General features: G+C 38.4%; 1 protein-coding gene across 1 annotated transcript in view; it reads left to right on the forward strand.

Moving 5' to 3' along the window:
• Window positions 1-24,207, forward strand: part of LNPEP (leucyl and cystinyl aminopeptidase) — a 105,866-nt gene that overhangs the window by 19,353 nt on the left and 62,306 nt on the right. The window contains exon 2 of the mRNA XM_030848306.2: window positions 22,773-23,613. Within this exon, the coding sequence (XP_030704166.2) occupies window positions 22,773-23,613 (841 nt within the window). The remainder of the gene's footprint in view (window positions 1-22,772; window positions 23,614-24,207) is intronic.

The following is a 24,207-nucleotide window of genomic DNA, read 5'->3' on the forward strand; positions in this document are numbered from 1 at the left end:
TCCTTTCAATGACTTTTATTCTTCTGGTTTGGTCTTAAAGTCTTAAGAATTCATTTTATTGTAAATTGTAAAAACTGATTTAAAAATTATTCTCTTTGTTCTTTTTAAAGGAAAGAAGGATATCTAGATTAGTGTAATAACTTGTAGCATCTTGTAGACCTGTTATTTTAGCTGATGTGTGCTTGGACAATGTTAAGATGTTGTATTACCTAAAAAGGACTCAGTTTTTTAAAAAAAAATGTCTCCCACAGTGCAAGAACACATGACTTCTCTGAGGTTGCTTAACCATTTCCTTTAAGTCTGAGAAAGTGGTTATTTTCAAAATCACCCAGCTGAAATTTGGGTCGAACTAAACTTAGCTGAACAGTTCTGTGGGTTAAACTCACTTACTGTTTCACTTCCTTCTTCCTATAGAAAAGTTAAAGTTTAAAAATTAAAAAAAGAAATCTCCTTGGTTCCAGTCATTTTTGCTAATCAGTTGAATGACTTTGGACAAAAGTTTATTATTTTATCTATAAAACATAATAGGTTTAGAGGGTCTCTAAAAAAGCTTCTGTTCTTCTGAAATAGCAAACAATAAAGTTTCAGTAAAATGAGCACGCATTGTTTTATATTTGGATAATTTCATAATCGTAATGAGCCAGGGGAGGGAGGGAGTTTAACGTACTGCCCATAATGGAATAGTAATACAGTGAATGCAGTTGGACTAAATCAAACAGCACTCTTTGAGTACCTACTAAGTGCTGGCTCAGAGAATTGTGGAAACCACAGTGCCATTGTCTGACACATTGTTGTGTTAATCTCTGAGGCCATCCTGAACCTCAGCTCTTCAGCTCTGATCTAGAGGTGGCTCTGTGATCACCCTTGCCCAACTCCAGAGGCTGTGAAGACATGGAACATGTCCCTGGCACAAGGAGTCTGGTTTGACACTCCTCGGCTACTTTAAGTTATGTCACATGGTTTAGGGTTTGGCTACTGCAGTTCAGAAAAATGTGAGTTTGGAACTCAGTGCCACTTCCTAGCAAGTCCTTCACCTCCCTGACACTTCTTCATCCATAGAACGTTGTGGGGATTAAATTAAATGAGATGACACATGTAAAATGTTGATTACATAATACAGAAAACTAATAATTATTGAGCACTTACTGTATGCTAGGCTCTGTTCTAAATGTTTTACACGTATCTCATTTACTTCTCACAACTCAGATAGATACTGTTATTATCTCCATTTTACAAATAAGCAAACTGAGCTTGGAAAGATAAAGTAACTTGCTCAAGGTTACACAGGAAATGGCAGAGCAGTGTGGATCCAGAGACATTCTTAACTACTACGCTGTGTTCAGCTCATTGCTAGCATGTGCTAAACCTCTCAGTGAATGTTGAGTTTTATCATCTTCATTATTGGTGGTGGTGTTAGAATGGTGGGTGGTGATTATGAACTTGGTTTTACTTTTTTCAGTGTCTAACCTGGTCCTGTTTCTGGGACACCAGGCAGAGCAGCCTCACATCCACTGATGAGGGAGTGAGAAACTATGAAGTCAAGTACATCAAGGCCCTTGGGCTTTGGGAGAAAAGCCCACAGCTGCACACAGGATTTTTGTATAAAGAATGTGAAGTGTTCTGAATTCCCAGTGTTCCATTCTCTCCTTATGTGTCTGAGTTGGAATCTAAAATAACCATGAGGCCCTGCATATGTTCCATTTCAAAGATGCCAGAGAATCATAGAACTAGTATGTACAGTATAATCTTAATTTTGTTTTAGGAGGATAAATTAGTCTATAAGAATAGTACCTCCAAAACATGAATAGTTTACTATGTGGATGGGAAAATTAGTCATCTTTTGCTGCATAATAGATCACAGAACTTAATGGCTTAAAACAGCAACCATTTATTTGCTCATGATTTTGTATGTCAGCGATTCGTGCTGGGCTCAGCGGATGTTTCTTCCACTGTTCTTGCCTGAGGTCACTTGTAGAAGCCATCATCTGGAGCTTAATTTGGAGCTGGAAGATTCACTCCCATATCTGGCAGTTAGCACTGTCTGTTGGCTGGGCTTGTTTTTCCATGTGGTTCCTCACCCACAAGGAGGCTAGCTCAGATTTCTTCTCACGGGGTTCCCAGGTCAGCAAAAGAGAAATAGTGAAAGCTACAAGGCCTCTTAAAACCTAGGATTGGAAATTTTACAGTGTTGCTTCTGCTGCATTCCATTGCTTAAAGCAAGTTACAAGGCCAGTACAGATTTAAGGGTTGGAGATACAGACTCCAAGTTCTAATAGGATGTCCCATGAGAGATTAATAACAAATTCTATCCTGGTATCCAGGTTTGTTGATTTCACTATCTAGGGCCATTTCTAAGACACCTCAACAATGTTAACAATTTTTCATTAATTTAATAAATTAAATTGACACATTAAAACATGACCTGTACATGTTAGAAGGCGTTTCCTGTTTTCTACATATGAAAAGTAGAAAATATAAATAATAAAAACACTCAAAATACCTATAACTCCACCTTTCGGAAATAACCACTAACATTTTTATTTACAGTGTATCCAGCAAGATGAACGTTCATTTAAAATTCTATAACCTGCCTCTTAATACTATATTTTGAACACCTTTTCAAAGGTGTTCAAAGGTGTAAAATAGATGTAAATAATTTTTATGTATGCATAATACTTTATTGGGTGTGAATACACCTATCCCCTGATGTTACACATATAGGTTTTTTCCTTTTTTATTGCTATGTTAACAAAACTACTGTAAGCACTCTTATACATGTGTCTGTGCAGTTACTCTTAGGAGAAATTCCTCATGGAGTTACTTGTTCAAAGAACGTATTTTAGGCTTTTGACGTGTATTGATGAGACATGATTTTTAAAATTACCTAGTTTCAACTCACTAATGAGTATAACATTGCAGAGCTAGGTTCTTAAGTGTTATAGTAAAATTGTTCTTTAGACGTTCACAAGTAAATGCATACATTATAGTTTGTGTTTGGGGAAACGGATGTGTGCTCTTGACTGTCAGGATGAACTCCTAGGTGTGAGCCTTAGACTTATATCAGCGTCCCTTTAACATGATCTCAAACATAATAAATAATTTTTAAAAGCTTGTTAAAAATGGAAACATAAAGAAAACTACATTCCTTTAGCATTTCAAGTCAAAATGTGTAAACTTAGTTGCTAATACATTTTATTGGCTAAAGCTTTTATTTTGCATGTGGGTCCACTGATTAGAGTTCTACTTCCATCTTCTTCCATATGTATGTGCTACCCATGATACATCTGTCATTTCCAGGTCCTTTTTTTTCTTTTTTCTTTTTTTTCAAGTGGTTTGAGAACTTTGGAGCTTGGGGTAAACATTTTTCGAGGACACCCTCTCGCCCAATCTCTTTTGTTTTTCTTGCTAATACTTAATTTGGCAGCAGTGTTAATTTTGGGGACTCGCCTTTGTAGAGTCTTTCTGGTGCATAGCTCAGTTTTCATAGGAACAATTTTCTTTTTGTATTTTTTTCATTTAATGCAATACTTAATTATTGCATAACTGTAATTATAATGTTAACTAGCATAAACTGACTTGCGAGCAGACACTAATTCTTGGTGTCTGCTTTGGTGGGGGAATAAGTGCTTGAATCTTCTAGAGAGTAGCCCTTTAGTTGGAGACATTCAGTGGGCACTTGGCATCAGAAAATGTTGCACAGAGGGAATGGGGAACGTTGCTTAATTCGGAGTTTTGTTAAGTGGGCATAGGTTAAAAGAACATATACCTTGTTTGTTGAGGTAGAAAATGTCCTTCCTTTACTGAAGGAAATGACTCCTTCCTCATTTTTTAATTCTTGTTTTACAGTTAAGGTTTGTACTAAACTTCAGGTGTTTATTTGTTCCTCTTGTTGATCCTTTACATTAAATTCTATATCTGAAGCATTTCACGGTGGGATTCTTTATGTGCTATGGCTCTTGTTTCTGTTTGGTACTCTCCTTGGTCATTGGCATTCTCTGGCGAAACACCTCCTTTTCATCTTAAATGTTCTCCTTGATATTTAAAATAATGTACTTCATAGCTGCAACATTAAACTAGCAAGTAGTTCATCTTCTTTACTCCTTCCCTCTAGCAATGAAATGTTGATTTTTGCTCAAAGGACCACAAAACTGCACAGAAAAATAGCAGCTGTGATTAGACTCAGTAAATATAATGCAGTGTAGAATTTGAAAATGGTAGAAAATTTATCGACTGAATGTTTTAGTTTGGTAAAGTAAAATCAGTGTCTGTGTAATGCTGCCTTTTAGGTTATTTCAGCCAGAAAATGTTGAGCATTATATAAGTTTAAATTGCCTTCTTACAAATTGTAGCTGTCATTGGATATCTGAGTTTTATTGTGTAAGTGCAATTATAGCAAATGAGTGTGGCCTTTAGATACGCTTAATCCCTAGGGATATTTTGGGAAGAGTTGTAGTGTCTTTACAATCAAGGGAACCATTTGACAAATGTCTTAGGAGTCAGATGACTTAAAATGTAAGACCTGTGTATTAAAATCTCTGAGAATCAGATACAATTATCTGAAGTTATCCTGTTCCACACTCGCTGACGTCCTCTATGGACATTGCTGTTGCTGAGCGTAAAAGACATCAAGAGGTCAGAGTTGTTGCTTATGCTGTCATTTGATATTTATGGTATAGAAGACAAAATGAGGTTTCCAGACTCTTCTTATTTTATGAATTTATTTACTGATATGTGCCGGGAGTGACATTTAAGCATCATATTTTATAATAAAAGATGTGAGGGGGGAAATTTTACTGATGGCTCTTAAAGAGAAATACTAGTGTGCTTGGCTGAAAAGTAGAAGATACATTTATTTGCTTATGATTTTGAAATTCCTACCCTAATTATGTAATATGTTAGCAATAAACTATTAACGTAACACTAAATAATTTGCATAGTGTTATGACCCACTTACCTTATTTGACCCTTATGATAAAGCAGACAGGTAAGTTGTTATTCCCATTTTAACAAGGAGGAGAGTGAGGTTCCAACACACACTAAGTGGTGGAGCCAGAGCTAGAACCCCCCAGCTTCTCTTCACTATACTTTATGCCTCCTTAAACCATAATTGATTTAAATTATATGCTGGCTTTGAGGAGTGAAGAGGAAATGTAGTCTGTAGAATCAATGTCCAGTAAAAATGAAGTGCAGTGACTCAGAGCTCATAATCACTGAAGTACTACTGAACCTGGCCTCATAACAGGTGTTAGAGAAGGACTTCCTTAACCTCATAGCTAGCATATTAATCCTGTCTTATTCCAAGCTTCAGTAAACCTGGGTTTAGCTCTCAAAGAGTTTATGAACGGACATGGATGTAATTTTCTTTAATTAATACTTCATTTTAATGTGTTGGGTATTGCTGCTTTGATTTCAACATTTATTGCAGCCTTCTTCCCTACTAGGCACAGGCATACAAAGATGAATGAGATAAGAGCCCCTCCCTGGAGCAATTATCTAAGTGTGAAGCAAAATTTAAAATTATAGTTCACTTATGCAGAAATTCTCCTCCCTATAGGATAAACCAGACCTTGAAAATTTTCTAAACCTCTCTTCCTCAACCTGTAATTCTTTGCTAAGCAAAAATTTACCAGGATTAAAATGTATTTTAGAAAGTATATGGAACAGGTTTTGGAACTTAGTATTTCATCCTAAATGTGAGAGGCTGTATAAGCATGTAGTGTACACAACTTCCATTTTCCAGGTTTGAGAGGCTGCCAGTGGTGTGTAGTGTGGAGAGGCTGCAATGACTCATAACTAGGGAATGATTGTTTTGATCTCTTGCTGTAGTCTCTGTAGAACATTGGCAGAGCAGCCAGCATAATTAACACTACACAGTCTAATAATAAATAAAACGTTATGGACAATGGCTACCAAGAAGCAAGCCTGCCCTGGATAATCTTCCAAGTTGGCAGGATTACTTTAGAGAGATGACCAGATAATGTCAGGTTTACTATAAATCAAGCTGCTTTTCCTAGATTGTCCATGGAGTTACCGTTGTGGGGGGAAAGAGTATCATCTGTGGAAGTCTCACTGGGTTAATTTTTTCAGGACTCATTTAAGCATTTTATTATTGCAGTCCTTCTAACCTTTTCACCCTAAGAGAACAGTTAGGCATCTTAGGTTTTTTTTTTTGCAGTACGCGGGCCTCTCACTGCTGTGGCCTCTCCCGTTGCAGAGCACAGGCTCCAGACGCACAGGCTCAGCGGCCATGGCTCACGGGCCCAGCTGCTCCGCAGCATGTGGGATCTTCCCTGACCGGCGCACAAACCCGTGTCCCCTGTATCGGCAGGCGGACTGTCAACCACTGCGCCACCAGGGAAGCCCCATCTTAGTTTTTTACTATTTTAGGGAGGGTAGTGGAACAGGTCAGAGTAGGACATTTGTTGAATTGATTTTAAAAAGCTAAAAGAAACTAGGGATTTGAAAAGATTACATTGGACTAATATATTAAAGAGGGAGAAAAGAGAGACCTTTGCGCTGAGGAGAGTGGAGAGGTTGGGATACGGGTGCAGAGATGAAGTGGCCACACCAGCCATGCGTGTTTGAGAGAAACTGAGATGTTTGCAACATGTGATGGTCTCACATATGGGTCAGAGGCAGAGCAGGCACTGTGCGTGGCGGCTGTGTGTCCTTTCAGGATTTGAGGAAGCATGGCTTAGAGCCAAGGACCGACTTAGTTTATATATAGGTTTGGCCATTGGGTCACTGAGATTCAGAACGAAGGTGCTAGCTATGAAGATTCCTTTCACATAACTGTAACCTGAACTACTGCAGGATGGTTATATTTCGGCATAATGAGACCCAGAGTTGTGATTACCCTAAATGAAGTGAGTACTTTAAATCAAATGCTTAAAAATGAGGCCAGTTTTTTTTTTCTTTTGCATTTTCCTATTGAGAAGCACTCAATTAAAATTTTAAATGGAAACTTAAAATAAAAAGGGATTTCCCTTTTTAAGAAAAAATGTACAAAAATCTAAATACAGAAATAGTTAAGTATAGTTTTTTGCTTAAGAATACTTTTGAAGAGATCATAAGAGGTTTCCTTTAAATAGCAGCTCTCTAATCCATTTTAAATACTAGGATTTACCACTGTGCCCCCCCTCAAAGAAAAAAAATACCCCAGTTTTTTATTTAAGAGGAAGGGTAGAACATATGTTTTTTCTAAATTTGGGTATAGCTAGCATTATCACTGGCTAAATGGTTTTGTGTTTGCCAGGTCTTCTTGAAAGAGGGACAGAGATGTAAGACTGTTGGGCTCTCTGCCTCTAGCTTAGGAGCTAGTTCTGATCTGTCTCTGTAATGCAACTAGACTTTTGAGGAGTAGTAGAAATTCATCTTAGAGATCCACCAGGACTTGATATATGTGGATTTTTAGGCAAGTTTCTGGGAGAATATGAATTAGAGCCAATAACACTGATTTCTTGCCCTCCACCAGCATGTTTTGTTTAATTTTCTATTGTTTCTCTGTTTTCTATTTCATTCATTTCTGCCCTTTATTATTTCTCCTTCTTACGTACGTTTAATTTGCTATTCTTTTCTAACTTCTTAGGGTGGAAACTTAGATCATTGATTTTAAGCCTTTTTCTTTTTCTTTTTCTTTTTTTTTTTAACATCTTTATTGGAGTATAATTGCTTTACAATGGTGTGTTAGTTTCTGCTGTATAACAAAGTGAATCAACTATACATACACATATATCCCAATATCCCCTCCCTCTTGCGTCTCCCTCCCACCCTCACTATCCCACCCTCTAGGTGGTCACAAAGCACCCAGCTGATCTCCCTGTGCTATGCGGCTGCTTTGCACTAGCTATCTATTTTATATTTGGCAGTGTATGTATGTCCATGCCACTCTCTCACTTCGTCCCAGCTTACCCTTCCCCCTCCCCATGTCCTCAAGTCCATTATCTACGTCTGAGTCTTTATTCCTCTCCTGCCCCTAGGTTCTTCAGAAATACATATATATATATATATATATATTTTTTTTTTTTTTTAGATTCCATATATATGTGTTAGCATACGGTATTTGTTTTTCTCTTTCTGATTTACTTCACTCTGTATGACAGACTCTAGGTCCATCCACCTCACTGCAGATAGCTCAATTTCGTTTCTTTTTATGGCTAATATTCCATTGTATATAGGTGCCACATCTTCTTTATCCATTCGTCTGTCTATGGACACTTAGGTTGCTTCCATGTGCTGGCTATTTTAAGTAGAGCTGCAGTGAACATTGTGGCACATGACTCTTTCTGAATTATAGTCTTCTCAGGGTATATGCCCAGTAGTGGGATTGCTGGGTCGTATGGTAGTTCTATTTATTATTTTTTAAGGAACCTCCATACTGTTCTCCATAGTGGCTGTATCAATTTACATTCCCACCAACAGTGCAAGAGGGTTCCCTTTTCTCGACACCCTCTCAAGCATTTATTGTTCTAGATTTTTAGATGATGGCCATTCCGACCGGTGTGAAGTGATACCTCATTGTAGTTTTGATTTGCATTTCTCTAATGATTAGTGTTGTTGAACATACTTTGATGTGTTTGTTGGCAAGCTGTATGTCTTCTTTGGAGAAATGTCTGTTTAGGTCTTCTGCCCATTTTTGGATTGGGTTGTTTTTCTGATATTGAGCTGCATGAGCTGCTTGTATATTTTGGAGATTAATCCTTTGTCAGTTGCTTCATTTGCAAGTATTTTCTCCCATTCTGAGGGCTGTCTTTTGGTCTTGTTTATGGTTTCCCTTGCTGTGCAAAAGCTTTTAAGTTTCATTAGGTCCCATTTGTTTATTTTTGTCTTTATTTCCATTCCTCTAGGAAGTGGGTCAGAAAGGATCTTGCTGTGATTTATGTCATAGAGTGTTCTGCCTATATTTTCCTCTAAGAGTTTTATAGTGCCTGGCCTTAAATTTAGGTGTTTAATCCATTTTGAGTTTATTTTTGTGTATGGTGTTAGGGAGTGTTCTAATTTCATTCTTTTACATGTAGCTGTCCAGTTTATCCAGCACCACTTATTGAAGAGGCTGTCTTTTCTCCATTGTATATTCTTGCCTCCTTTATCAAAAATAAGGTGACCATATGTTTACCTCTGGGTTTACCTCTGGGCTTTCTATCCTGTTCCATTGATCTATATTTCTGTTTTTGTGCCAGTAACATACTGTCTTGATTAGTGTAGCTATGTGGTATAGTCTGAAGTCCGGGAGCCTGATTCCTCTACCTCCGTTTTTCTTTCTCAAGATTGCTTTAACTTTTCTGGGTCTTCTGTGTTTCCATACAAATTGTGAAATTTTTTGTTCTAGCTCTGTGAAAAATACCATTGGTAGTTTGATAGGGATTGCACTGAATCTGTAGATTGCTTTGGGTAGTATAGTCATTTTCACAATGTTGATTCTTCCAATCCAAGAACATGGTATATCTCTTGATCTGTTGGTATCATCTTTAATTTCTTTCATCAGTGTCTCATAGTTTTCTGCGTAGAGGTCTTTTGTCTCCCTAGGTAGGTTTATTCCTAGGTATTTTATTCTTTTTGTTGCAGTGGTAAATGGGAGTGTTTCCTTAATTTCTCTTTCAGATTTTTCATCATCAGTATTTAGGAATGCAAGAGATTTCTGGCCATTAATTTTGTATCCTCCAACACTACCAAATTCATTGATTAGCTCTAGTAGTTTTCTGGTAACATCTTTAGGATTCTCTGTGCATAGTATCATGTCGTCTGCAAACAGTGACAGCTTTACTTCTTCTTTTCCGATTTGGATTCCTTGTATTTATTTTTCTTCTCTGATTGCTGTAGCTAAAACTTCCAAAACAGTGTTGAATAATAATGGTGAGAGTGGGCAACCTTGTCTTGTTCCTGATCCAAGTGGAAATGGTTTCAGTTTTTCACCATTGAGGATGATGTTGGCTGTGCGTTTGTCATATATGGCCTTTATTATGTTGAGGAAAGTTCCCTCTATGCCTACTTTCTGGAGGGTTTTTATCATAAATGGGTGTTGAATTTTGTCAAAAGCTTTTTCTGCATCTATTGAGATGATGTATGGTTTTTATTCTTCACTTTGTTAATATGGTGTATCACATTGATTGATTTGTGTTTATTGAAGAATCCTTGCATTCCTGGGATAAACCCCACTTGATCATGGTGTATGATCCTTTTAATATGCTGTTGGGTTCTTTTTGCTAGTATTTTGTTGAGGATTTTTTCATCCATGTTCATCAGTGATATTGGCCTGTAGTTTTCTTTCTTTGTGACATCTTTGTCTGGTTTTGGTATCAGAGTGATGGTGGCCTTGTAGAATGAGTTTGGGAGTGTTCCTCCCTCTGCTCTATTTTGGAAGAGTTTGAGAAGGATAGATGTTTGCTCTTCTCTAAATGTTTGATAGAATTCACCTGTGAAGCCATCTGGTCGTGGGCTTTTGTTTGTTCGGAGATTTTTAATCACAGTCTCAATTTCAGTGCTTGTGATTGGTCTGTTTATATTTTCTATTTTTTCCTGGTTGAGTCTCAGAAGATTGTGCTTTTCTAAGAATTTGTCCCATTTCTTTCCAGTTGTCCATTTTATTGGGATATACTTGCTTGTAGTAATCTCTCATGATCCTTTGTATTTCTGCAGTGTCAGTTGTTACTTCTTCTTTTTGATTTCTCATTCTATTGATTTGAGTCTTGTCCCGTATTTCTTGATGAGTCTGGCTAATGATTTGTCAATTTTGTTTATCTTCTCAAAGAACCAGCTTTTAGTTTTATTGATCTTTGCTATCGTTTCCTTCATTTCTTTTTCATTTATTTCTGATCTGATCTTTATGATTTCTTTCCTTCTGCTAACTTTGGGTTTTTTTTTGTTTTTCTTTCTCTAATTGCTTTAGATGCAAGGTTAGGTTGTTTATTTGAGATGTTCGTTTTTTCTTGAGGTAGGATTGTATTGCTATAAACTTCCCTCTTAAAGCTGCTTTTGCTGCATCCCATAGGTTTTGGGTCATAGTGTTTTCATTGTTATTTGTTTCTAGGTATTTTTTGCTTTCCTCTTTGCTTTCTTCAGTGATCTCTTGGTTTTAAGTAGTATATTGTTTAGCCTCTGTGTGTTTGTATTTTTTACAGATTTTTTCCTGTAATTGATATCTAGTCTCACAGCATTGTGGTTGGAAAAGATACTTCATACAATTTCAATTTTCTTAAATTTACCAAGACTTGATATGAACTATCCTGGAGAATGTTCCATGAGCACTTGAGAAAAATGTGTATTCTGTTGTTTTTGGATGGAATGCCCTTATCAGTTAAGTCCATCTTGTTTAATGTATCATTTAAAGCTTGTGTTTCCTTATTTATTTTCATTTTGGATGATCAGTCCATTGGTGCAAGCAGGGTGTTAAAGTCCCCTACTATGATTGTGTTACTGTCGATTTTCCCTTTTATGGCTGTTAGCATTTGCCTTATGTATTGAGGTGCTCCTATGCTGGGTGCATAAGTATTTACAATTGTTATATCTTCTTCTTGGATCGATCCCTTGATCATTATGTAGTGTCCTTCTTTGTCTCTTCTAATAGTCTTTATTTTAAAGTCTGTTTTGTCTGATATGAGAATGGCTACTCCAGCTTTCTTTTGATTTCCATTTGCATGGAATATGTTTTTCCATCCCCTCACTTTCAGTCTGTATGTGTCTCTAGGTCTGAAGTGGGTCTCTTTGTAGACAGCATATGTATGGGTCTTGTTTTTGTATCCATTCAGCCAGTCTGTGTCTTTTGGTGGGAGCATTTAATGCATTTCCATTTAAGGTAATTATCAATATGTATGTTCCTATTACCATTTTTTAAATTGTTTTGGGTTTGTTATTGTAGGTCTTTTCCTTCTCTTGTGTTTCCCACCTAGAGAAGTTCCTTTAGCATTTGTTGTAAATCTGGTTTGGTGGTGCTGAATTCTCTTAACTTTTCCTTGTCTGTAAATGTTTTAATTTCTCCATCGAATCCGAATGAGATCCTTGCTGGGTAGAGTAATCTTGGTTGTAGGTTTTTCCTTTTCATCACTTTAAATATGTCCTGCCAGTCCCTTCTGGCTTGCAGAGTTTCTGCTGAAAGACCAGCTGTTAACCTTATGGGGATTGTATGTTATTTGTTGTTTTTCCCTTGCTACTTTTAATATTTTTTCTTTGTATTTAATTTTTGACAGTTTTATTAATATGTGTCTTGGCGTGTTTCTCCTTGAATTTATCCTGTATGGGGCTCTCTGCGCTTCTGGGACTTGATTAACTATTTCCTTTCCCATATTAGGGAAGTTTTCAACTATTATCTCTTCAAATATTTTCTCAGTCCCTTTCTTTTTCTCTTATTCTCCTGGGACCCCTATAATTAGAATGTTGGTGTGTTGAATGTTGTTCCAGAGGTCTCTAAGACTGTCCTCAATTCTTTTCATTCTTTTTTCTTTATTCTGCTCTGCAGTAGTTATTTCCACTCTTTTCTCTTCCAGGTCACTTACCATTCTTCTGTCTCAGTTATTCTGCTATTGATTCCGTGTAGAGAATTTTTTATTTCATTTATTGTGTTGCTCATCATTGTTTGCTCTTTAGTTCTTCTAGGTCCTTGTTAAACGTTTCTTGTATTTTCTCCATTCTATTTCCAAGATTTTAGATCATCTTTACTATCAATACTTTGAATTCTTTTTCAGGTAGACTGCCATTTCCTCTTCATTTGTTTGGTCTGGTGGGTTTTTACCTTCCTCCTTCATCTGCTGTGTTTCTCTGTCTTCTCATTTTGCTTAAGTTACTGTGTTTGGGGTCTCCTTTTCACAGACTGCAGGTTCATAGTTCCCATTGCTTTTGGTGTCTGCCCCCAGTGGCTAAGGTTGGTTCCATGGCTTGTGTAGGCTTCCTGGTGGAGGGGACTAGTGCCTGTGTTCTGGTGCATGAGCCTAGATCTTGTCGTTCTGGTGGGTAGGACTGCAACCTGTGGTGTGTTTTGGGGTGTCTGCGACCTTATTATGATTTTAGGCAGCCTCTATGCTAATGGGTGGGGTTGTGCTCCTGTCTTGCTAGTTGTTTGGCATAGGGTGTCCTGCACTGTAGCTTGCTGGTTGTTGAGTGGAGCTTTGTGTTAGAATTGAGATGGAGATCTCTGGGAGACAGTCTCTGCCCTTTAGTTGGAATGTTTAATCCACTTACAGTTCATGAAATTATTTATGTGGTTGGGTTTAAGTCTACCATTTTACCATTGTTTTCATTTGTCCCTTTTGTTTTTTTTGTTTGTTTGTTTGTTTGTTTGTTTTGCGGTACGCGGGCCTCTCACTGTTGTGGCCTCTTCCGTTGCGGAGCACAGGCTCCAGACGCGCAGGCTCAGCGGCCATGGCTCACGGGCCCAAACGCTCCGCAGCATGTGGGATCTTCCCGGACCGGGGCATGAACCTGTGTCCCCTGCACCGGCAGGCGGACTCTCAACCACTGTGCCACCAGGGAAGCCCGTCCCTTTTGTTTTTGTTTCTTTCTCTTCTAATACCTTCTTTTTGGGTTGAGTATTTTTTTAATATTTCCTTTTATTTACACTATTGGTTTCATACCTATGCATGTATTAAACTACTTTTTCATTGATTATTTTAGGGCTAATAATATGCAACCTTAACTTTTTAAAGTCTTTTTATAGTCAGAATTGTACCGCTTCACATTTTACACCTGACCTTTCTCATTTCCTGCTTCACAGCTACTACTCCTCAGTTGACACGTCCATTTCTCCTTCTCAATTCACAAATATAATTTAATTCTTATTCACCGTCTGCATTTTTCATGCTCTTGTTATCATACCTTTTATTTCTATATATGTTCAAAACTGCTCACATGTTATTCTTGTTTTATGCAGATAGTTTTAAAACATAGTCTTTAAAAGAAATTTAAGAAGAATAAAAAATATAAACTTTTATTTTTTAATAACTTATTCATCATTTTTTGGTATCTTTCTTTTCTTCCTGAAGATCTGAGTTTCCATATGGTATCATTTCCCTCCAGCTTGAAGAACCTTTTTTATAATTTCTTGTAGTGCACATCTGCTTGAGAAGAACTTTGTCAGCTTTCATTTTATTTGAAAGTACGTTTATCTTGTTTTTGAAGGATTTTTCACTAGATATAGTATTCTGAATGGACAATTTTTTTTTCTTCTAGCCCCTTAAAAATGTTGTTCTATCATCTTCTGGTCTCCATTGTTGTGATGAGGAGTTAGCATTCTTTGAATTATTTTTCTCCTGTATGTAACATATTGTTTTGGGGCTCCTTTAAAGATTTTCTCTTTATCTTTAATTTTCAGTAGTTTAACCATGATGAAGCTAGATATGATTTTCTTTGTATTTATTGTCTTGGAGTTTGATCAGATTTTAAGTTTGGGATCTGGTAAATAGTGTTTTCATCAAACAATAAAATTGTAACTATTATTTCTTCAGATATTTTGTCTACTTTATTCTCAGGGTCTTCTTCTGGGGCTCCTATTACATATGTGTTAGACCATCTGATATTGTCCCACAAATCTCTGATGCTGTGTTCATTTTTCTTCGACTCTTTTTTTCTCTTTATTCCTCAAATTGGTAATTGATAGTGATCTGTCAAGTTCATAGACTCTTTCTTCTGCTATGTCCAATCCAGTATTAAGTCTCTTCAATGACTTGTTCATCTTAGTTATTGAACCTTTCAGTCCTAGAAGTTCCATTTTTTTCTCCCATTTGGTTCTTTTTCCTAGTTTTGATTTTTCTGCTGAGATTCCCATCTGTTCATATATTCTCCTCTGTCATTGTTTATAAACACATTTTCCTTTACTTTTTGAGACATGTTTATAATAGCTGCTTTAAAGCCTTTACCTACTTTAGATACTGTATTTTTAAGAAATTCCTCTGTAGAGTGTTGATTTTTGTTTCAGTAGGCAGTTTAGTTCCTGGCTGATCATCTCGTATAGGCTTGGCTTTATATTTTGCTATGGCGGATCTGTGGAAAGCTCAAGGTTTCTTCTCAGGCTCCTGTAACCTAGCAAGACTCATCATCCATGTTCTGTTTCTACTGTGGATTCTTATTAGGGCTTGGTTTCAGACTTTGTTAATGTGGATCTAGAGTAGGCCTTACTCTGGGTGTGTCTTTACTCCTAAAGTGAAGCCTTTCCAGTGTCTCACGCTCAGAGTGTTAATGAGTTCTCTTTGTTCGGACTGGGTTAGACTGCCAGTGTTTCCCTTAAGCTGCTTGACCTCTCGTATTTCTATTCCATATTAACCTTAATACAGCCACTCTTTTGTAAGCCTTATGTAATTATGTGTCCTGCATTGGTTAAGGACTCTCAGGAAACCCTTATACAAACTTCTGTGGTCCCCCCTCTGTACAGCTCCCTCCTCTGCAGTGCCCTGTCTCTGCCTCCCAGCCCTGCTCTGCTTGGACTCCAGCTCACTGTACTACAGTTAGGAATATGTCCCAAGGCAGAGAACGAAGCAAATGTGGGCTCACACTTTCCTTCTCTCAGAGGTCACATTCTTACTCTGTCTGTTGGTGGGTACCTGAAAATAGTTGCATCATTTTGTCCAGTTTAATAGTTGTTTATGAGAGAAGGGAATGTCTGGTACCAATTACTCTGTCATATTGGAAGTGGAAGTCTCCCACAGCATTTTTATATGTATTGAAGTGAACTTTAGGGTAACTTGAAAGGGAAAAATAAATCTTAGTCTCTCTTAGAGCCAAATAGGTAAAAGTGAGCTTATGGTGCTCATGAACTGAATCATTTCTCTCTGATCTTCCCACCTCCCACCCCCAATTGTCCATTCATTTCTCTTCTCTCTTCACAAGGGAGACAAGGGGGGTGAGGGGAATGGAAGAGAGAGGGACCTTACTTGGATCCTGCATCCTGGGCTATGACCTTGGGCCTGTCAACTGGAAAATTAAATGAGGTTTGTGAAAATGCACTGTTATTAGTGGCAAAAGTAAGAATGTATGCAGGACTTTCTGTGTTTGTATTTTATGACACTGCTTATACTTTGAGGTGTAAGCAAACAGGATGTGTCAGAGAAAGGAACTACAGTACTTAAAACTTCTTCCAAAGTTATTCAGTGTTAATGACTGCCCTTCAGATTCTGGTGAGAAAATGATATATCTAAACTTATAACTTATTAAAGTGGGCATTGTGGTTCATAGGAAGAGGTTTTCTTTGATTGTGGTCTGGGGGTTGGGTAATGTTTTGCCAGATAAGACTTGTATAGAAAAATCACTTTTTTGTTATAAATTCTAGTCTTTTTCTTTTCTTTTTCAGTTTAAACTTCTTTAAAATAAAGCCTCTTTTTGATGGAAAAGGATTGCTCATTAGAGAAATAGTTACTTTATTTGATAATTAGCCATCCCTTTAGAAATTTAATGAAGTTTCCATTTGGAAATGGTCTAGAAGATATAAATGCTGTCTCACACATAGAGCTTTTAGTTGTATTCAAATATGTCTTAAGGGCCTCAGAAGAAGAGTAATCCTTTATTGTTAGGGCCTAGTTTGAATATAGCAAGTTGCTATAGTATACCTAATTGAATATACCAATTCTTGTATCTGCCCAAGAAGCCTTATTTAGATTAGGCTTATTCTTTAAAGTTGTTTTGCTTTGTTGATTTGAAAATACATCCCATTTCATTTCATTTTCTCAGAAAATGTGATAGCAGTTTAAAGGGACTAATGTCTGTGGGAAGTTTGCTCCTTTTATTCGAATCGTTCACTATGTTGTTTGCCATAGCTTTACTTTTTGTCCCCTTTTCTAAACTGAACCCCTCATTTAAGCACTTACTCTCTTGCCACCAATGCCTCTGTGCATTTTCCCTTTAGCTTCTCATCACGTCCTCCCTACATGTTTAACCCTGGATTAACCATCTGCTTTCTCTTTTTAAATTTTCATTTTTAAAAAATTTTTAATTATGGTAAATTACTACATATAATACGCTTTCTCTTCTTTTAGTCCTGGGCTGGTAAGCACTCTAAAGACATTTATAGAGACTGGAGGTATGACAAATTCCGGTGGGCTTACTGAACTTGCAGGCATGCTTTGTCCCTGGGTCACCCCTGCCTGGTCCTCTCCCATAGCATCTGTTTTTTTTCTCCTCAAGCCTCCTATGCCTTCTCCACAACTGCCTTGGCTCTGGGCAGAGGGCCTTGCCACCTCTGTCACAGAGAACATGGAGGCTCTCTGCTGTTCACACCCTCAGCTTTCTGTGCTCCTGTGTATCCACACTTCTTCCCTAAACTCCACCCTCTGTCCTCCAGGCCTGCAGGAGGAGAGTGCCAAGCTCCCATCGAAGTTAAGTCTCTCTACTGGAGTTCTGGATGTCTTCCTAGCCCTCTGGAATATTCCTCCAGCATTTCCTCTTGTCTGCTCCACCTTCACATTTTGTTGTTCTTTGCTTTTCCATCCTCACAAAAATACACCTTAAGTTATTTCCATCTTAGACACAAAAACAAAAGTATTTAACACTTCCCTATGCCATATTTTCTTTTAGTTTGACCCTATGTTTTCTCATGGTACACAGCTGTGTACTGTGGAAGAATTTTCTGTAGCACTTGCTTTGCCTTGTTAACTTCCCATTCTTTCTTTGGGCCACCGAAGTCAGGCTTCTGCTCTTACTGCTCCACTGAAAGTGCCTCATAAAAGTCACTGATTCTCTGGTTGCCAAATCTAGTGGCCTTTCTCAGCTTCATTGTACTTGACCTTTCTTTCTTTTTTTTTTTTTTTTTTGGCCACACCCCATGGCATGCAAGACCTTAGTTCCCCAACCAGGGATCGAACCCGTGCCCCCTGCACCGGAAGCGTGGAGTCTTAACCCCACTGGACCACCAGGGAAGTCCCCTGTACTTGACCTTTCTAAGACATTTAACACCAACCACTTCCTTCTTCATGAAACTCTTCCTTTGCTTTCTACTGTCCTGATTTTCCTGCCTCTGGTACATTCTTCTTCTCCTTTGTTGCCCCTCTTAAATGGTGATGTTCTCTGACTTACTTCCCTTTCAGTAGTCTCATCTATCTGCATGATTATAATTATCACGTATACACAGCTGATTCTGAAATCAGAATTTTCCACCCAGATGCCTCTTTTGAGTCCAGGCCCACATAACATAATCCTTATAACAGTCCTACAAAATAGTATTGTTTTCCATACGTATAGGTGAGGAAATTGAAGCTAAGGGATGTTTGTTAACCAGTTTGAGATCAAGCAGTCAGTGGAAGAGCCAGGATTTGAACCTCTGTCTAAAGTTAGGCTTTTAACTCTAAAGTATGCTATTAATCAAACATCTCCATCTGGCTCTCTGACAGATAAATATGTCATGTCCCATACCAAATGCCATCTCACAACTCCATTCTCAGTCCCCCACCACCACACACACACACACAAAACCAAGAGGGAGAATATGAAACCTGTATTCTCATCTTAGTGAGTGGCATTCCTCCTTCCAGTTATCCAAGCCAGAATATCATAGGGAATTGAATAGACTTCCCTCTGTCTCCATCCTACAGGCCTGTCCAGCCCAACAGAGCATCAGTTCCTGTGTATTCTCACTCTTTAACATAACTTGTACTCATTCCCTCCTTTTCACTTCCACTGCTACTGTAATAGTTGTTAACTTTATATCCACCTGGATTGCCGTAATAGTGACAATCCAGCCCATTGCTTCTCATGTTATCTGAGCTGAAGAATCAAGGTTCCTTGTTTTTTTGTTGCAGAAATTTTGTAGCATATAAAAAAATGAATCATTGGAAAACTGAAATGAAAAAACACATGTAAAATATAAGCTCCATTTTTAAAATTACTAAATTCGATAGACATAACATTACCGTCAATTAGCTATAAAAGTTTTTAAATACCAATTTTCTGTGTGTATCCTGTAGCAGACGGGTAACAAACAGTTTGTGGATTGGCACTGGTCCACAGACAACAACCGAGGAGCACCCGTTCACGGTATCTGATGAAAAGAAATATCTTCAGTTTCCTTAGATTATAACCACATGGGCCTACGTTATTTAAAACCGAAATATTTCAACTAGGACGTCCTTTGTTTTGGGCTTATAGATAGCTTGTATATGTGGAATTAAGAGGTTTTAGAAAATTTCCTGTCTCTTTAGGATCCCTTCTTTCAATACAAATAAATCCCTTTAGAACAAGGGGTAGTCATGTGTTACATTAAAATTTTAATGCTGAGATCAAAGAGTACTCACTTAGGAATCCAAAGCAAGATTTCTTGAATAGACTTGAAGTACAGTCTTCACGGGCTACCTGTAATAAAGGTGTTTTCCCTTGGTTTGATGTATTTAACTTGATACGATTGTACACACATACAAAAGTTCGCTTCTAATATGCAGTAAAAATACAGCAGATGGGTTGATGTGTTCCATTTACGAAAGATTAAAATTCTACATAGGTATTAACCTGATTGGGTGATAAATAATTAAAGTAAGTTATCTGGGTGTTGCCAGGCATCTGACTAAGCCCTGGTCAAAAGATTTGGAAGTTAATGAAGTGCAGACAGGAGATGCTAAAATGGTCAGACTGCAGAATACCCCTTGGCGTTAAACAGGGCATGGCTGAGAAATCAAAGACAGAAAAGCCAAGTTCTAAGCGGGTGGAATTCAGGTATGGGAATGCTGTAAATATTAAGCTGAGATTATATCTACAGTTAGTTTAGAAATTTATTAAATAAAACCGCTCAGACCCCATAGTTGTCTACTTCAGGCATCAGGTCTGATAAAGAACAGAACGCATGGGCAAATACCTAAGAGAACATAATCTTCCCACATGAGGTAAAAAAGTCAGAAAGGCCTTTCAGACATTGTAAAGTGAAAAAGCAAATTAAGTAACCTAATCTGCATTACTGTACCAGGTACTTAAAACTACCACAGAAAATTTCTAACCACTGAGAGTTCATTAATAATTTAAGAAATTTTTTGAGTTCAATTACAGCAGTATTTACTCTGTTAATGAAATGAATGAGTCTCAAACACAATTAACTATCAAAACAAAACAAAATTATGTCACAAGAAGTTGGGGCACTATAGGAAGTTTAGGAGATCAAATCCCCAAAGCAGAATGTTATAACTGTCACCCTTCTTACATTTCTAGACAAGTCACAGGAGATGGGTAGACGGCAGATTGCTGAACCCACACACCTAGAAAGTGATTAAAAGTTTTATTCAGGGCTTCCCTGGTGGCGCAGTGGGTGAGAGTCCGCCTGCCGATGCAGGGGACACGGGTTCGTGCCCCGGTCCGGGAAGATCCCACGTGCCGCGGAGCGGCTGGGCCCGTGAGCCATGGCCGCTGAGCCTGCGCGTCCGGAGCCTGTGCTCCGCAACGGGAGAGGCCACAACAGTGAGAGGCCCGCGTACCGCAAAAAAAAAAAAAAAGTTTTATTCAAAGAAAACTTTTAAAGCAGCATAGCTTTTATAAATTTGGGGATGGAGAGGAGGTAGGAAAAGGCAACCTCATTGGAGTCTCTATGCTCCCCAAAGCTAAAAGGAGTGAGATGAAGTGAAAAGAAAATGTATTTTTGAAAGACAATGAAGAGAAAGGAAGAAACAAAAAGAAAATAACTTTTTAAATTTACACTGTAGCAAGTTAAGATGAGTTATGGGATAACAAGTGTTCACTAGGTGGACTGGGGTGGGAGAAATGATGACATTGCAGGCAAAGGGAACAGACAGGAAAACAGAAGTGGAGCATGGCATAGAAGAGCAGCCTGTCTTGTCTCAGATGAGCAAGCAGTTGGGATGGCCAGAGCACACGCAAGGATGCAAAGTCCAATGCTGCCCGGGATCTGACCATGGAGAAGGCTTAGACCAGTGCTTCTCAAACTTATGTGCACATAAATCTCCTGAGGATTTGTTAAAATTCAGATTAAGGGAAGGGACTTGAGAGTCTGCTCTTCTAAATAGTTGCTGTGTGATGTAGATGCTTAGGTTCGCAGACCACACTTGTAGTAGTAAGACACTAAATTTTATCCTGATGTTTATTGGTACTTGGTTTCATGTATTATTAGTTGCCACTCTTTAGTTAGTACTTATTGAGTAGCACTAAACACATGGCATTTATGTCAAGCTAGATATTAAGGAATTTTATGTAAGTTTTGCCTTGCTGATGGTGAAATAATACTCTAAGCAACTTCATTGCCAAATACAAAAGAAATAATAGGTACAAGCTCTCATCCTTTGAGCTAGTTGAGTAGGGAGATGCAATATAATAATGGAAAGAATCTAAAATTTGGGTTCAGAGTTTTAGACCTGAGTTCTAGTATCAGTTTTGTGACTAAATAACTGTGACTTTGTGAAGGTAAATTAACTCCTATTTCTGTTTTTGGCTTGTTTGTTTTCTTGTGTCTGAAATAGTGTAATACTTGCCATTTTATAGAATTATTGTGAGGATTAGAAATGATCTGTATAAAGTACCTTGTAGGGAAAGGTTAATGAGGGTTTCACTTGTCAAACTTTCAATCTAGCCCTAGGAATTATTGATCTGTATGCTATTATTTACTCCTCTACTTTTTGAGTCTTTTTTTTTTTCTTAGTGATTCCTGGCAAGTTGGAGAGTGCAGCTTTTTTGTGTGGTTTTAAAAGTTCCCACCACTACCCCACCCCAGGATCCACTTACACTTATGGTGTATTATGTGGTTGTTACAGAGGGGAATCTCTTGTACTTCTAAATGCTCTGGAAGCATGAAAAGACAGGTTGGATTGTAGTTTTATCTGATTTTTATAGTTCGTCTTTTTAAAAATTATTTCTTTTTTTTAAAATAAATTTATTTATTTATTTTTGGCTACATTGGGTCTTTTGTTGCTGTGTGTAGGCTTTCTTTTGTTGCGGCAAGCGGGGGCTACTCTTTGTTGCGGTGCCCGGGCTTCTCATTGCAGTGGCTTGTCCTGTTGCGGAGCACAGGCTCTGGGTGCGCGGGCTGAAGTAGTTGTGGCACACGGGCTCAGAAGTTGTGGCTCGCGGGCTCTAGAGCACAGGCTCAGTAGTTGTGGCGCACGGGCTTGGTCGCTCCGCGGCATGTGGGATCTTCCCAAACCAGGGCTCGAACCCATGTCCCCTACATTGGCAGGTGGATTCTTAACCACTGTGCCACCAGGGAACTCCTAAAAATTATTTCTTGATTATGGAAATTTCCTATATAATTTGACCCTTGCAGTTTGCTGTGGAACAGAAACATCCCTCTTCCAAGGGGAACTAAGTAATCCAGCCTGTTGCTTACCCATCATTCAAGCTATGAATGGGCATTCCAACTGTGGTCCTCCCTAGGGAGAATGGGACTCAGAGAGGAGACCCACAAAGGCCGTAGAAGCAGGTTTGAGCCTTTCAGGCAGGAATTCTGGGGATTCTGGTACCTAGACTGCAGAAGAGGGCCATGGACTATGGATGGGCATTCTTTGATCTTACTGACTCCTCACCCTGTTGGGGACGTGCACAGCTAGAGGCAGGCAAAAGCAGGGCCCTCTAAAGCTCAGGACAAGGGCCCAGGTTGTTGGGCAGGAGTGTATTAAGGAAATCAGTATTTAATCTCAGCTGCCTTTTTACTAGCCTGTTTGTTTAGCTTTCTTATTTTAAGACTGTGATATGCTCTTATCTATGCTTGAGTTTTTAATGGATGACACAAGAATATTATAAACATTTAATTCAGCACCTCTTAGATGGAAATAAGTCTTAGTGATTAAAAAAAAATCCTTAGATTAAACGTGGTATTATGAGCTTTTTTTTTTTTTCTAACTCTGTGCCTGGTCCTTATGTTTTGGTTTTTTTAGATCGGCTTCAGCTCCCCAGGAATATGATTGAAAACAGCATGTTTGAGGAAGAACCAGATGTGGTGGATTTAGCCAAAGAACCTTGTTTACATCCTCTAGAGCCTGATGAGGTGGAATATGAGCCCCGGGGTTCACGACTGCTGGTGCGGGGTCTTGGTGAGCATGAGATGGATGAGGACGAAGAGGATTATGAGTCGTCCGCAAAGCTGCTGGGCATGTCCTTCATGAACAGGAGCTCGGGCCTTCGAAACAGTGCAGCCGGCTACAGGCAGAGCTCAGATGGGACTTGTTCAGTACCGTCTGCGAGGACCATGGTGGTCTGTGCTTTTGTCATTGTGGTTGCTGTTTCTGTAATCATGGTGATTTATCTACTGCCCAGATGTACCTTTACTAAAGAAGGCTGCCACAAAAAAAACCAATCAATGGGATTAATTCAGCCAATTGCAACTAATGGGAAGTTGTTTCCATGGGCACAAATCAGGCTTCCCACTGCCATTATGCCAGTACGCTATGAACTTAACCTACACCCAAACCTAACCTCGATGACATTCAGGGGCTCTGTGACGATTTCACTCCAGGCTCTTCAGGCCACATGGAACATAGTTCTTCACAGCACAGGCCATAATATTTCAAGAGTGACCTTTATGTCAGCAGTTTCAAGCCAAGAAAAACAAGTCGATGTCCTGGAATATCCATTTCATGAACAAATCGCCATTGTTGCCCCTGAGGCCCTTCTTGAAGGGCACAATTATACCTTGAAGATAGAGTATTCGGCAAATATATCTAGTTCTTACTATGGGTTTTATGGCATCTCCTACACAGATGAAAGTAATGAGAAAAAGTATGTAGCCCTCTTAAACGATTCTGCTTCTTTGGTCTCTGATGACTTCTGCAATATGGATCCCGTTGCCCACACTAGAGACATTAACTGCAATTTTTTTTTAATTTAAGAGGTTAGGTGAAAAATAGTAGAATGGTGATTTGGAAGAGTATACTCTTTCTCTCTTAGTCAAAGCCTTGAGTATGTATCATATATATGATATGTCACGGTGGGGCTGGGGGCATGCTGACGGAAGGAGATGGACAAGGATTATATCAGTTACATTCTCTATCACAAACACTGAAGTTATATTGAGCTTTTCGTATCTTATAAGATGAATGTAGTTTTCTGTCACCTTCAAGGTCTCCATGTGAACCAGATATAGAAGAAGACAGGTTATTCTTTCAGTCTTAGTTTCCTATTGTGTGGAACTTTTAGGAGGTGCTTACTGAGATGGAGAAAGAAAGCATGAAGAAGTGTTGTATACTTATATATGTAATTTTTAGTATCCTTAATCTTTGCTGGGTTTTGTCTTTTTAATGCCATTCTATTTTGGATTTCTGATGGAAAAGTAAAAAAAAAAGAAATCTTGGAGAGATTCATTTTAAAAAAGCG

The sequence above is a fragment of the Globicephala melas genome, chromosome 3 (assembly GCF_963455315.2).
Source record: "Globicephala melas chromosome 3, mGloMel1.2, whole genome shotgun sequence".
Classification (NCBI taxonomy): domain Eukaryota; kingdom Metazoa; phylum Chordata; class Mammalia; order Artiodactyla; family Delphinidae; genus Globicephala; species Globicephala melas.